General features: G+C 37.5%; 1 protein-coding gene across 1 annotated transcript; it reads right to left on the reverse strand.

Annotated features, from left to right (window-relative positions):
• Positions 1-4,456: 4,456 nt before the first annotated feature.
• CFLAR (CASP8 and FADD-like apoptosis regulator) lies at positions 4,457-14,173 on the reverse strand. The gene is made up of 8 exons (XM_009877891.1): positions 13,878-14,173; positions 12,990-13,095; positions 11,960-12,095; positions 11,690-11,785; positions 10,564-10,617; positions 9,831-9,880; positions 8,466-8,544; positions 4,457-4,974 (listed from the first exon to the last, which is right to left on the reverse strand). The coding sequence occupies exons 1-8, from the start codon at positions 14,171-14,173 to the stop codon at positions 4,457-4,459; spliced, it is 1,335 nt and encodes a 444-aa protein (XP_009876193.1).
• Positions 14,174-15,321: the final 1,148 nt, after the last annotated feature.

Below are 15,321 nucleotides of genomic sequence, written 5' to 3' on the forward strand. Positions count from 1 at the left end.
CTTCAGGGGACGGGGATTTGATTCACTGTGTCATACAAGGTGAAAAATGTGCACACTTCATAATCCCCAAGCCAAATCTACAGTCACAAAATTATCAGAAACAGAACATATTCTACTGCTAACATTTTAACTAAACAGTTGCATTTAGCATCACTCAAAATAACCCAAAACAACCAAGCCACAAAACCCCATCAGAGTGTTAGATCCAGACAGCCACTATTTTTCTTACTTCCTTTCTCCCTTTTCTCCTGTTTTCTTCTTTCTCCTTCCAACATTGACACTGTATTTCTCCTCCAAATCTTCTTTTCCTTACATGTCCTTCTCTTGGTTCTCCCCACCATTCCCCTTCTTGTTCACTATTTCTTTCCCTCACCATTTTGCCTCCTCTTGGTTCCATTCTCCCTGGTTTTGGTTGTCTGTAAGGCAGCAGATGGGCTCATCACATGCAAAAGCTAGTAAGGGAAATGGGAAAAGGTGAAGTTGATTTGTGAAATCTTCTTTATTAACATCACATGGATACACACGGTAACTAGGAATCAATCACATCTTTTTTCTACAACCACAAAACCAGTATTTGTTTCACCACTTGCTTCATTTACCACCCACTACAGGAACTGCTAAGATTCCAAACCTGTCTTTTTATAATTCTTCTCTTAACCCATGAAACATGAGCAAGGTAGAGTTACAAACTTACACTTGTGCTTTATTTTCTTGTAAGACAGTCGATTATTAAGTATTCGGGGTTAGAAATGAATGCTGTTTTTATTACCTATCACATATAATACAGACCTTTCTGTTGATGCAATGCAGTTAAGTTCGCTACTTGGGCCTGTGGAATACATATGAACACATAATTTTACGACAAAAAGCATTTTTAAAGGTAGAAGCAATATGGCAGTGGTTTAAGAAAAGGACCACTTCACTAGGCCCTTTCTTAGAAATGAGTAAACTGAAAGGAAGGCCTGTCCCCTCTCCCAATCCTGCTAGGATATACTTAATTTTCACACCTTTTTACTTTAACACTCATTGAGAACGTGCTTTTAGAGAATGTCTGAATCTTGCAACAAAATATTTTCTATTTTTCCTCTTATGGCCGTGCCTACATAAAATTACAGTAACAAAAATAACCCATGTACCCATAATTTAACAAACTTTTGTGTTGCATTTCCCAATTCAAAGGTATTAAAGCCTCAATATACTTTTATCAAAGAGGACACTATAGCTTACGAAGTAGAAAGAGAAAAGTAAGGAATGCATAGGCTTGCAATACAGGTGAATTATTTTTCTAAATTGTGCAAAAATTTCATTACAATCATGTATGTAACTGCAAAATAAATCTGAATACAAAATGTAAAAGATAACAAGTGAAGATTTAATAATAATGATACAAAATGTGCTTTATAAATTATACAAAATAGTACATGAATATAAATAAATATTTCAATCTTAACATTTTGTAGGGATAAAGACTATAAGGTAAAACTTGTTCAGTGAGTTTCTCCTCTCCATATAGTCTTAACAATCCTCAACCAGCAGTTTAGGAACCTCTTAAGCCAAGAAGAGACTGGGCTTTCAATCACATAACAAGCAAGGACTACTGAGTGCATTTTAGACTTTGATATCTACTCGTTGCCAAATAAAAATTAGTTTTACTTTCAATTATAGAAGCTACCTGAAAACTCTTTTTTTTTTCTGAATGAAACCTAAGAATTCTGTTTATTTTTTTAAATATGTTAATGAAAATCATAACAATTATGTCAAGCCAACACCTAAAAAGTACAACACAGTATCAAGGAATGAAAAAGTCATTGCTACCAGAGTAAGTTTATTGGTCAAGTTCTCCTAATTAGTATCAATATACTAATGTATACTGATAGTATACGATATATATATAGTACCAACAGGCTAGCTGCCTGTTAGCCTTGGTCTGCAATGAAAAGTATTGTTGGTGAAGTTATATATGTAAGCACACCTGCTTTTTGCTCAGATTAAATGCAGCTACACTAGCAAAAAATCTTTTTTCCACTCTATTTGATCAAAGAACTAGTACACCCTGTATTAGCAAAAAATCCCTTTCCTTTCTGTGAAACACATGCCAGAAGGATGTGATGTAACTACGCTGGAAACCAAACTAGGCATGTCAATGCCTAAATTTTTTTCCCTGCACAGGAGACTGCATTAGGAGTATTAAAAATTCGTAAGTGGCCTACTTTAGGAGGGAAGAGAATACCGTAAATTCAGTGACAATGAATTTCAATACAACTCATCCAGGTTATAGTGTTAAATAACAAACAGGGTAAGTGAACTCTGTCAGGTATCTGCTCCACTGGAGAAAAAATTCTGTATTTAGGACAATTTTCACTCATATCTTTTTCAGAAGAACAAAGGCAACTTTAAAAAAATAAGCAATTAGCAAAGACATCCTTTCTCACAAGCAGAAGCAGTAAAGGTAAGGTGTTTAATTCCATCTTAAGTGTCAGTGGCTGCTACAAAACGTGAAGGTTCAAATATGATAATGTATATTTTTACACCTATGCCTGGTGCAACACGTATGATTATGTATATAATATAAACATGATTATGCTTATAAATAATTACAATTATAAACATTATTATGTTTCAGCTTCCACAAAACATCCACCAAAATCTCACATTTTAACTGTGTGGCAGATCACTGTAAAGACCTGCCACATATAGACTCATTTTTGTTAGGGGAAAACACAGCCCAAAACATGTCAGACTCTCATTTATTATCACATAACCCCTTGTGTGCTGTGGACAGTACTGACAACACAAGGTTCTGGGTGAATTGCCACCTCTGGTGCAGCAGGCAGATGGAATCCAAATTATTTAATAGATCACCTCTCTCCCCTTCCTGCTTTGCTAGTCTATGGAGGCACGCAAGCCAGAACTTGCTAATGAAGAACTGGCATTGCTGGGGGAAATTCTTTCCTGACACATTTTCCACTATTAGGTGCTGAGGAAAACACCCAGTGAATTTCAGTGGTTTGCGCTGACTTGTATTTGTTCAATCCATTGCTAATAGGTATGCTAAAAAACCACCAGTGAAACAATAAAAACACAAAACCCTGGAAAACCCAACAGCTGTACAGGTCAGAGCTCTGTCCACCCCGTTTACCTGTTGTACATGGTTGTAACATCTGTTGCAGTACTATATGATAGCTGCCATTCTCATCCAAGCTTTCAGAGTCTTCTGTATTACAATATAAAATCTGGTGCCTTAAGACACCAAAACAATTCTAAATATCTGGGCTTGGAAGCAATAGGTACTTTAGAAATATGTGCAGTGACAATGCATAAAGTAAAAGGATCTGGATCATAGTACGTGCTTCTCATTAGGCACCTCAGAAATGTCCTTTCCAGCAGCAGTTAAGCAGGAGAAAGGAAAAGTTTCTTCCTCAGTGTATGCTGGAGCAGAAGTGAGTATTGTTGGTTTGGATCAGTGGTCTTATTCCATTCATAGACTTTTCTGTTCAGTTCCGTATGGATATCTAGAATAGAGAGTTTCCTGCAGCAACGAAAGTAAAAGCTTTTTGTTAGTGAATGAAGGAAGACACCATTTAAGAATCCACAAGAGAGAAGATGACTTCAGACTTTGCAAGGAGATAGTTTCAAATTTCAGCCTTTATTGCAGATGTTATGCCTCTAAACTCAAGGCTGAATATGCATTTTGGAGACTATCTGTTACAACCCAAATCACTGTCATGATACTGGTTATGCTGACATGATGATCTGCGATTTCATTACAAGGTTTTAGGGTTTCTAAAAAAGTACTAAATGTTAACTGTGCAACTATCCTGAGAAACAGTTGCTAGCTCCCTAATAGATTGGTGGTACAAATAAAATATTTGTTAATAAGTTATATATCCAAACATGTCTGATTTTTGCTCACATTCCTTTTGATAATCTCTTTAGACAGACTAAATTTTTCTGACAGTTTCAATTCTCGATTACAAATTGGCAATCTAGTGGCTCTGTGAGTGGAGGGTTAATTAGATAAAAGAAGGGACAAAATTCTTTCCTCTCAACTGCCTTTCCCCCAAACTTAGACAAGCAAAGCCCTTCTTAATGATAAAAGGCAAGTCTGAATTCAACAGAAGCCTGCTGTGTGCTTTGTTATATCTTCAAGAAGGAAGATTTCCAATCCCATCTAACGCACTGACGTACTTTACACAGGACAAGTTCTCCCCTGCTCACTCTGCAAGCCCCAGTGCTGTAACACACTTTAACTTTACCCTCCAGAATGAGAAACTTCACTCCTACTTTAGACTATCTTCCTGAGCCACCATTCAAGGATCAGGTATACTTGTCTTTTAACCTATGACACAGCTAGAAGATACTTCTCAGGACCAGATGGGATGAAATTTAAGGTTTCTCTTTCTCTAGGAGAGCAGACTATGATAGGAAAAGGGTTGTTTCTTCCTCTTTTTTGAATTTACCTTTTATAAGGATTGCGGAGTAGCTCAGACAGACAATGCAAATAATATGAGGATGAACTTGAAGATTTTTCTAGTGCAGACACATCAACCTTGCACTGACTCCAAAAGATGTCTGCTACTTGGGGGATGGTGACTTTCCCAGAGAGTTTTGCATTAGAAATGATTTTTTCATCATTCCCATCTACTTCCAACAGACTAGTATATTCTTGTTCATTTTCTGGCACGATGTAGCTCTGAATAAAAAAAAGCTTCGGCTTTCCCAGGAGTTCAGGACATGAGTCTGCTGTAAAGTATTTCTTTACTTCTTCCAAAGGAAATCCAGGAAAAGTATCATCAGTACAGAAGATGCTCTGAGGACTTCCACGGCTGACCAATATGCAAGCAAAGCTGTCATAATTTCTGTGTTCCTGTAACCTTCCAGTTTCAAGCAATGTTTGATTTAGAGCGTTCATTTTTAAATATCTGTGGCAACGAACATCATAGCCTAAGCCTCTGAAAGTCTCTTCCAACACATCTGAAAAAAACAAGATATAATTAAATCATAGCATAACAAGGCTCAGTCTCAATTATTTTGCTACTGGAAATAAGACATTTATTTCATCACAATAATTAAAAAATTGGGAGTACTTGATGTCGATCACAGTACCTTACATACTTATAGTGCTATATGCATGTTGTCTTTAATATGAGTTATATACTTCATGATAGCAAAGACACTATCATGTGTCACGTGATCTGTTCCAAATTCCACTGAACTTGAATCTTTTCATTTACAGCCAGTATCCCAAGTTCCTAGGACTTAAAATATTAGGCAAGAGAGAACATTAGAAAATGCTTCAAGATAAAATATTCCTGAAACAGTAAAGAGTGCTCTGTAGAGCATGAGAAGTCTGTTTTAACCTTTAACTTGTCAAAATTATTCTGAATTATCATAAGATGTACAGAACTGCAGAGGAAACAGAGAGGTTCCCTTTCATCAGTTCAAAAGGAACCTGTTGCAGTCATCTCTGCTTCCTATTATATAAAAAGGACTTCAACTGATGAGTTCCAGATGAAGAATGGACATTGGAGTCTTAACTTTGAAGGAATGGCATTTTCAGGGGAAAAAAAAAGCTGAACAAGGAACCCTTTCAGATGCTTTAGAAATTAAAATTGCAGATAGCCAAAAATCAAGATTTAATTCTACTGTATTGGTGTTAACTTGTGCTGCAGGAAAATGTGGTATGCTCTGAATAATTAATTTGGATGTTTATTAATATGGGAGTGGAAACAGATACATCATTGTGAAAAGCATGGGTATTTTTAAGTGTTCAGAGAGCCACGAGATTCTATAACTCACATCTGTAGCATGGTATCTTTAGTGTAAACCACATATACATTGCCCATGCACAGTTTCTAATATAACAAGAAATACAAAGTGCTGTTTATGTGAAATGTCTTACAGACGCAGGAATCCAGACTGTTCCTTGACTTCAAAAGTTTAACAATCCCTAACCCAACTAGCTGAGGCTATTTCAGAGGTAACTGGCACAAAAGCAGTCGTACTACTACACTGTTCTCCTTACAAAGCCCACAGTGTAAACAGGGAACACAACTTGTAAATTCCCTCAGCAAAACACAGGGTAGATACAAACTCTATGTTATAGCAAGGTGATAAACAGGAACTACAGACTTTCATTCATGCTCTGTTATGTTTAAACTTCCCATACTTTTTGTTTTTCTGCCTCAGTTTGGAAATAGAAAGGAAAATGGGCTCAAATTTGAGCAATAACACAAAATTCAGGTGGAAGATTCAGTACCAGTATGGTTTAGGACTTCGCTACTGGATGAAACACTTGATCCACAAGTGGGCAGTGGTATGTACACAAAGTGAGAGTTGCAGCAACAAGCATGCTTAATTAATTCCTATAACTGTACCCTTTCCTCACTCACGGCTAGAGGTACACACAAGGACACGTAATTTGGCGTCACATGAAACCATACACGGACTCTATGCATCCCAATTAAAGAAATTAAACCCAACAAACTTGGAGCTCATTCTTAGCTTATCGGAAATTATGCAGGGTTGTAAGCTTTGGATACGGCAATTTTACTTAAGGACAAGACAAAAGACAGCATTACATGCTGCAACCCAAGACCAGAAAACATCTGTTTCTGAAGAAATCAGCAATCATATCCCAAGAAACTTCCACTGATTTTTGAGCATTTCTACTCTACAGAAAATGTTACCGTTTTCTCCACTTGATTGTTTACAACATGTGGACAAAAATTAGCTTCCAAATGGAAAAGTCAAAAGCAACTACTTACAAAACAGCAAGGTGCATTTCAGTTTGAATTTTATCAACATCTGATGAATTCACATTGTTTACGCTGGGCATTTTCAATTGCTGTAATCCTTCGTCCTGCAGTATCTATTATTGGTCCAGCCTCCTTGGATTGAATCTTGGGATAGCTACAGACTCTAATGCATACCACAGACGCAATTCTTAATGTTCTCCCTGACCTCTTTTGCTGTGTTATTTTCAGACTTCAGGAGCAACACAGGACAACTCTATAGACTAGTGCATGCCTTTCTAACAGACTCCTTCAAGCAATGCTGTATGTCCTCTCCGGAATCTCATAAAAGAAGTAATGTATTTCAGTGAAAGTCTTGCTTTGTATCATGTTAAAATGCCGATGACACACTGGTGGCACTAAACATCTGAGACGTACACACACTTTAATTGCTAACGGAGACTGAGGCACACTAAGACTTTTCTTGGGTGGATTTGGCACAACAGGAGCAGAGCCATGATTTGCAGGGGTATCTGACATGCCAGATGCTGAACATGTAACCCATTTTTGTCCTTTCCAGTCAGCAGACTTCCTCTATCACATTTATACTCTCTGTTCTTGTACAAGTAAGAATAATTTTTTTACAATGAGTGGTGACACGGGCACAGGTGACCCGAAGAGGTGGTAGAAGCCTCATCTCTGGAAACGTTCAAGGTCAGGTTGGGCAGGGCTCTGAGCAACCTGATTTAATTAAAGATAGTTTAACTAAGGTTTGTATCATTTACTTAAAATACTATTGTTGAGCACACACAAAAAATTTTACTTCCTGTATCTGTGCTCTATATCTACTGCTCTTCAACAACTACATCAATAATTCTAAGATGGCCCATCTGCTGGACCATTAGTTAAGAGAAAAGATATGCCCATAAACCCTCTTCTTCCCCTATATTTCCTAGCCTGTTACAGAACTGACTGCAAGTATTCTCTTAATTTTTATTTTTAGTCTCGTAGTTACAAGTATTACAGAGTAGAGGGGGTTTTTTGCTTATGTAAGAATCTAATTTCTGGATTCTACAAAGACAATCAGAAACAAAAACACATTTTAACCATGACAGTGACTACCCTGAATTCCACATACAAATTCATTTTTGTGTGTGCTGTTATGGTTGTAGTTGTTTTTAACTAAACCAGGAGGGAGGAAAGAAAATGGTGACAGTTTCATTTAAATAGTGTAAGACATAACAGAAGCCTAGTTTCATAATTAATGGTGGACAACGTGGCTTCAGCTATTCAAAATCTGTGGTGCCTCTATGATTACACTCCAAATCTCCAACAGCTTTAGTTTTGGTTTTGCTAACTGGTGGGAAACACTATCTTTGCCATCTCTGCCAGTACCCATCTCTATGACGGTAGCTTAACTGTTCTGTTACGTCTCCAAACATCCTTTTTTCTCCCCCCTAAAATTCAGTCTACCCCCTTACAAGTCCCTTCACTCAGAGATTCTCCATCAAAAACACCCAAACATTGTTTGCGATAGTTAGGACAGCTGGCTTTAACCGCAGGTTGGGCCTTCAAACTCTGCTTCAGATGACTTATTAGCATTGACAGACTGGCTGACCAGCACAACATTACCTCAGTCTGACTGGTAAACGTACATCATACTCTTTATACTAAATTGTTCTAACCATCCGAGATTAACAAGACAAGAAACTTCAAATTCCAGACGCTTACCTGTGTCATTACCAATGCAGTCTATTATCAGGCATATTCCTAAAGGCTGACTTTGCATTCTGTACTGATCATCAGAAACCTGAGGAATGTGAAGGACAAATAATAAGTTATTATGCCACTCTTTCAACTTACAGACTTGATTTTTTTCTCAAATTTAACCACTTCAGATCTTTTCAATTACATTCTGTTATTCTTTCACAGAGTAGCTAGCAAGGCTGTCTACTGAGCTGTACTATGTCTTATCCACACGACAAAACCACAAAAAAAGAGGAGACACCAACTACTGATTTCTTCCCTTATTTCTATGACAGGCTTAATTTTTGCATCCTTGTGTTACATAATCTTATCACCAAAATGATCCTTAAACAAAGACAAAGACTGCACCACAAATGGGAGAAGCAAGTTTTAGACTGAACCTTAAATCTGGACAGATCTTTAGACTGTTTTTATTTAAAAAACCCAAACAAATCCAAACAAAAAAACCACCCCAACAAACAAACACTTTATGGAATGGAGGGGCTTTTTTAAAGACCCAGACTATAACAGTAGTGATCCTTCTGTAGCACTTCCAAATTAATATCCTTAAGTGTAGCTTCTATTGAGCTGTTGGGAGCTCTAAGTTCCATATTGACAACATAAGTGCAGAGAGCGTTTCTGTTGCAAACAAGCACTGTGTGCAAACAAGGTGCACAAGGTTTGCAGACAGCACTGCCCATGAGAACATTTATTTCCTTATTTAGTGGAATAATCTCCTTGTTCCTGAATAATCTCTAATGACTCCTATCACAATTTATATTCCTGTTAAAAAAATTACAATCACTTCACTGTAGGTAACTCCCTGCTTCCTGCCCTCTAAAAATCCTTTCTACAGGATCCCCTCCTAAAGGAATCCTCCTCTCCTATAGGAGAGCTAGTGAAAATAGCAGTAGTCCATTCTTATCATTAATACTCAAAGCATATCTGTCTTCTAACTGGAAAGACAGAGGCAGGGAGAGAATAAAGAACAAAATTTACTGCGTGCAAAGACGCCTGGCAATTTCTAAAGCAGATGGCAAGAGGTCTGACATCCAAAAGGTTTTGACTTAGCCTCCACTAATAAATATACAAGGTTCTGTGCACACATTATATCTACATGCATTTTGCACACTGTTGCTGCTAGAGTAGCAGCAAATATCATCTATTTAAAATATATTCTGCAAAACAATTTGTAGAAATGGTTTACAGCTGAAGAAGATACGGATGTACACACTGTTCTGTTTGCATGCAGTTAAAGGAAATGTCCAAATGAAACATAAAGAAATCTAAGGTAAACATCCGTAGAGGTTTTTATTATATTTACACGCGTACATATGCGCAAGCACATACCTTAGATGACACTGCTCCTGATTCCTGAATAGACATGTGGACTGGTTCTGCTGCAGCTAAAATATACAGAAATAATCTTGGTATGTAGGCACCAATAACATTTCTTTGACACCAAATCAGTTAAAGAGGAACCTATCTAGTTCAGCCAAGTTCTCACTCATCTGGACCTCTTAGTTTCCATGCATGCTACTGCAGTTAAAAAAAAAACCAAACCCAAAAATTTTCCCCTCTAAAATGTTACGTAGAGTTCATTCTGCATTGCCTGTGACTAGAATAACCAAATAATCTCTCCCACAGTGAGAGAATTCGGCCAACTACTCTTTAAAAAGAACCATATTTGAGAGATATTTTGAGTTTCCCAAAAGAACACAACACAGTGAGAATCTGGTCCTCACCAGACAACTTCCTGGCATGGGCCTCCAGAGCTGGCTAGTCAACCTTTTCCACAATTTCATTAATAAACTATTTATTTTGTTAAAAAGTTGTGACAGTGGAAGCCCACAACAATTTCAATCAAGTTTTAAGATCTGGCAGCACAGACAAAATAAATGCAAGGGCAAACAAGAAGGCAAAGCTTAGTTTACAGAGGCACCAAAAACTCCCGGCTCCTGATGCTGCCGGCTACCTGCTGATTTAGCCATAAACACAACTATTAAACAACAGTCCTGTTGATACAATGAAACTTGTCATTTGGCTCTTCTGGATTATCAAAACTCAGATAAAATGCTCTTACCCAGAATAAGACTTTGTCCATTTTGTGATTTCTCTTTGCTCACATTCTGGATTTAAAATGAAGAAAAAGGTATATTGTCCCTCTCTACTTCAAGAATAATCATGTGTTCCAAAATATAACACAGTAACATTTTTCTTCCTCAATAAAAGGATTACATATGCTAGATTCCCATCTATCAGCTAATTAGAATTACATAGTAACAAGCAAAAAATCCCCTACCAAAACCACAAAAAAAACCCCAAAACCATTTCTCCTCAGAAAAAAATTACCAACTTGCCATGAACAGCAAAGAAAAGCTTATTTCCTAACATAGTAAAACAAACAAAAAACCTTCTGAAGATGTGAATCTTGTTTCCTACAGAGCAGCAGGGAGGAAATTCCACTGAATTAGAAACGAAATTATAACAATATTATCATAATATGGAAAGTTAATGCAAACTGTTTGCCATTAGTAGTCTGGAAAACAAAGCTATTGTGGTTTTGTTAGTAAATACAAATTGTATCACTGCTGTCTTGTATGTAGGCTTCATGCATACGTATTTGCTCAACATATGACAATTTCATCAAACTCATTTAGCAAGTCTAAAGATTTAAATAAGGTTTTTACAATATTTACAATATTAAAATATCAGATCTAACTCAAGTATAAAGAATACTGCACGAATTAGGATTTGACGACATTTTACATACTGGGATATCTTTGTTAAAATAAGATCAAAACAAAACACATACACACACAAAAATCTGAAAAGCTCTCCTTAAAAAGCTGTAACATTCAGCTTTCAGAGGTAAGAAAAATACTTTCCCTGGAAAATACAAAGAATAATAGTATGTTTTGCAAAGAACACTCAAAGTAAAAATATAGTAGAAAAAAATTTAAAGACATGGATTTTATATGTCCAACTAAGAGGAAAAAATTCACAGAAGTTCTTTACGTTGAATCTTTCTCAGAAGATTTAAATCAGACACTAAACCCAGTAAGTAATAGGAACAAGAGAAATCAACCACGTAATATTTTAGTTACTAGCCATCTCTCATTCTTTAGGCTCTGCAGAGATCAATTCACTTTCAATGACTGGCAATGTTTAGAAATAAAGGATCTGTCTGATTTATTGTATACTTACCCCTGAATTATAAGGAGGATCAATCAGACTGAGATTAGGGAGAGATGCTTGAAGTGCATTTACATATACTGGCTGAGAATGAATGGAGGACATTACAGCTGAAAATTTAACAGAAACACATAGAGAAATACACCATGATGTATCACCTGCTTCAAAAGCCTAAATCCACGAAGCATGCAAATACTCTTGACTTGTAAATTGCAATTTTATCTTCAGTTAGAGCATAGCTGATCCTTGCTATCAAGAGTATCCAGCGCAAAACTACATCTTACCTTCATGTTTGTACTTCTGAATCTTCCTAATCAGATCTATCCTGTGAATACTTCGAAAACAATTTTCTATCAAATCCAGCTGATTAGGAGCGACCAAATTTAGTTTCTCCAGGTCAATCACAAGAGCTAGAAAACTCTAAAATAGCAAGAGAAAAACCAACTATCATGTCAGTAATTTGTTCTCTATCAGCATGTAACAAAACAGCCCAGAAAATAACATGAGGAGGTCATAAAGGTTGTGTATTCAAGAACTAGGGACACATCTTCAAAGTTAAGAAATTTATCTGGAAGACATAAGAATTCCTGGTATTATTATAGGGTTAATGGAAGCTAGAAAGTGATCTTCTTAAACTAAGTTTCTGAGGAAACGGTTTTGCTTGTTGCTACAAAGCCAGTCACTTGGAACGCCACCTTACATGTTATAAAGCAAGAAGTAAAAAAATCTTTGGGGAATTTGCAGGGCCTCTCTCCTTTGGTTAAAGAGAGAATAAGAAAAAAACTCAAAGTAAGAAGCCAGAAATCTTCATTCTGCTATGCACTACAGTCAAGTTCTCTAAACCTTTTCTACTGAATCTCTCTCGGAGCACTTTAAACAAATATTCAGAATGCAAATGTACAGAGAAAGACACAATTAAAATAAAACTGTTCTTTTGTAAGCGAAGCAGAGCACAAACATAAAAAGTGCAAGGTACATTTCATATGATTACTGGTTTGAGATCCTTCATGTATAAACTTTCAGATCACTAATACTGAAGGAACATTTTCTTTTTATGTCCTCTGCCTGTATGGCTCGTGCCATCACCACTCACTACAGCAAGTCTTCACTGTTCCCTCTTACTATTTCTCATGCTTCTTTCCCTCGAATTAAAAAAGTGAAATAGATGCCACTACTCCTTCTCCACCTCCTGACTTGTGTCTAGTTATGCTTCACTACCCCTTGCACTACTGTCTCCCCTCCTTTGTGTCTAGCTACTTTCCTTTTTTATTTTAATCTCTCATTATTTCAGAGAAGGCCCGCAGAAAAACATACCTTATCTTTCGCCATTTTCATACGAGGTGCATAATCTCTGAGCAGAAAACGAAGAGAACTCACTTCTTCTCTTTCCAGATTCTCAAAAATCTCTACCATTAGTACCCTGAAATAAATTAAGACATTTCTGAAGGATTAGCTTTCAGCAAGATCCCACCCTTGCACAACTACCCAATATCCCCCATGCTCTAGTCTTAATGGACCATTCCCAATTAAACAATGGTAAAAAAGCCCACCCTGCTCCAAAATCCAATTACAAAATATCCACTCTAATCAGCACCCATATTAGACTGACTATGTAACAGCCACTGCCAGGAAAACAGAAGTCTCTTTATGTATTTTTTTACTTGTGTGTCTTTGCACCTGGGTTTGCGTTGCCAGATTTTGGTAGTAGGGGGGAGCTACGGGGATGGCTTCTGTGAGAAACTGCTCAAAGCTTTCCCCCAGGTTCGACAGAGCCAATGCCAGCCAGCACCAAGGACAGACCCACCGTTGGCCAAGGCAAAATCTGTCAGCAATGGTGATGCTACGCGCCCAAAGTGAACCAGAAAATATCTCTAAAACTGTTCCTATAAAGCGTAATTTCTATCTGCTAATCTAGAACTGTACAAACATCACTGGTTTTATTAATACACATGTATTCCTTAAAGACAGATGCTTCTAATGCCATGACTTCTAAGAAGCTGCTAAGTCTTATTTTAAGAACTAAACCTGACATATTCTTTTCACTGTAACTCTAGATATGATGTCCTTGTCTGCTTTTCTTTCACGTTCAAGACCCATTTAGAAAAAAAAAACCACAAAAACCAACTTCCCCCCAAAACCCCCAAACAATTGACATACATTTTGAACAAACTAAGTACCCTTGAAGTCAGAGAGATATATTACCTGTAATCAGGGACAAGTCTGAGATTCTTGGCAAGGTTAGCTTCCACTGTTGCTTTCTCAGTCTTCAAGATTCTCTTCAACAAATCAAACCTCTTAATTCTGTACAACAGCTCAGACAAGCCAAGAAAAGACAATTTCTCCCTCTCACTCAAAGTCACCAAGAGCTCCCTAAGGTCAGCAGTGGCCAAGTCAGGAGCAAGGTCTCGGCACAGGAATACCATTATCTCTTCTTCTTCTTTATCTAATTCTTCTTCAATCCGATGAATAAGAGCAGCTGGCACTTGACAACTGGTCATCACTTTGTCGCTGTTCCTTGAAAACTGCCAGCCTACTGTTTTTCAAACAGGAAGCCAACATGACATGAATCCCATGTCTACCACAGCATTTTCTGGTGTTCATTCTTAACTAGATGCATTTTTATATGTGCAGTTCTGTGGGAGAGAATTAAAAGGTGCTAAATCAGTTATCTGCTGCACAAGCTCACAGTTAACTCTCCTATCCGATATATTTCACTTACAACTAGAACACCAACGTACTGTACACAGACCTCCTGTTCTCAAGGGGTTCTCCCAGATGTTCATTACAGAAGAAAAAGTACTTAGGTCACACTAATTGGAAATAAAAATGGAAGTTCTTTTTAAAGCAAAATTACCTTAACACAAGTCTGTGAATTCCATAGGAAGTGAAACAAAAGTCATCGTCTTGTTGATGAGTGATATTTCAAGTGTTTCTGGAAATACAAATGTAAGTTCCTCAGCAATCTAAGTCTAAATTGCTCACGTCTTCCCCTCTACTTACTGCCACCTTTTCTCCCCTAAAAGTCTTAAGGCAAGAATTAAGAGGTACCATAAGCACATACTGTAGACAAAAGAATTAAAAAAAGATCAAAGAAACATAAAAAAGAACTTGAACTACAAAAAAAAATTCTGACCTTAAGCATGCAAATTGGTTAATTCTGAAGGCAGAGATAAGCCATAACTGCCCTTTTCTTCATGTGACATTCACGTTTCACTATACTGAAAATGCAACTGAAAATTCAAATCTAGACAAAACCCCACCCTTAGAATCATAGAATGTGTGGGACTGGAAGGGAAGTTTAAAGGTCATCTAGTCCACCCTCCCCTACAGTGAGCAGGGACATCTTCAGATTAGGTTGCCCAGAGCCCCACTCAGCCTGACCTTGAATGTGTCCAGGGATGGGACCTCCACCAGCTCTCTGGGAAACTTGTGCCAGTGCCTCGCTGCCCTCACAAAAGAGAATTTCTTCCTTACATCTAATCTTAATCTGCCCTCTTTCTGTTGGAAACCGTTACCCCTTGTGCTACCCCTACATTCCCTAATCAGGAGTCCCTCCCTAGCTTTCCTGTAGCCGCTTCGGATACCACAAGGCCACTGTAAGCTCACCCAGGAGCCTTCTCTTCTCCAGGCTGCACAGCCCCAACTC

This window comes from Apaloderma vittatum, unplaced genomic scaffold, assembly GCF_000703405.1.
Source record: "Apaloderma vittatum isolate BGI_N311 unplaced genomic scaffold, ASM70340v1 Scaffold42381, whole genome shotgun sequence".
In the NCBI taxonomy this organism is placed as follows: Eukaryota; Metazoa; Chordata; class Aves; order Trogoniformes; family Trogonidae; genus Apaloderma; species Apaloderma vittatum.

What these genes read in the sequence shown, in the direction of transcription:
- CFLAR (XM_009877891.1), bottom strand. Translation starts at nt 14,173, where the DNA reads ATGACCAGTTGTCAAGTGCCAGCTGCTCTTATTCATCGGATTGAAGAA. An exon ending in AGACTTGTCCCTGATTACAG is followed by an intron (nt 13,096 to 13,877) that starts GTAATATATCTC and finishes AATTTATTTCAG; the next exon opens with GGTACTAATGGTAGAGATTT. An exon ending in TGAAAATGGCGAAAGATAAG is followed by an intron (nt 12,096 to 12,989) that starts GTATGTTTTTCT and finishes TTGCTATTTTAG; the next exon opens with AGTTTTCTAGCTCTTGTGAT.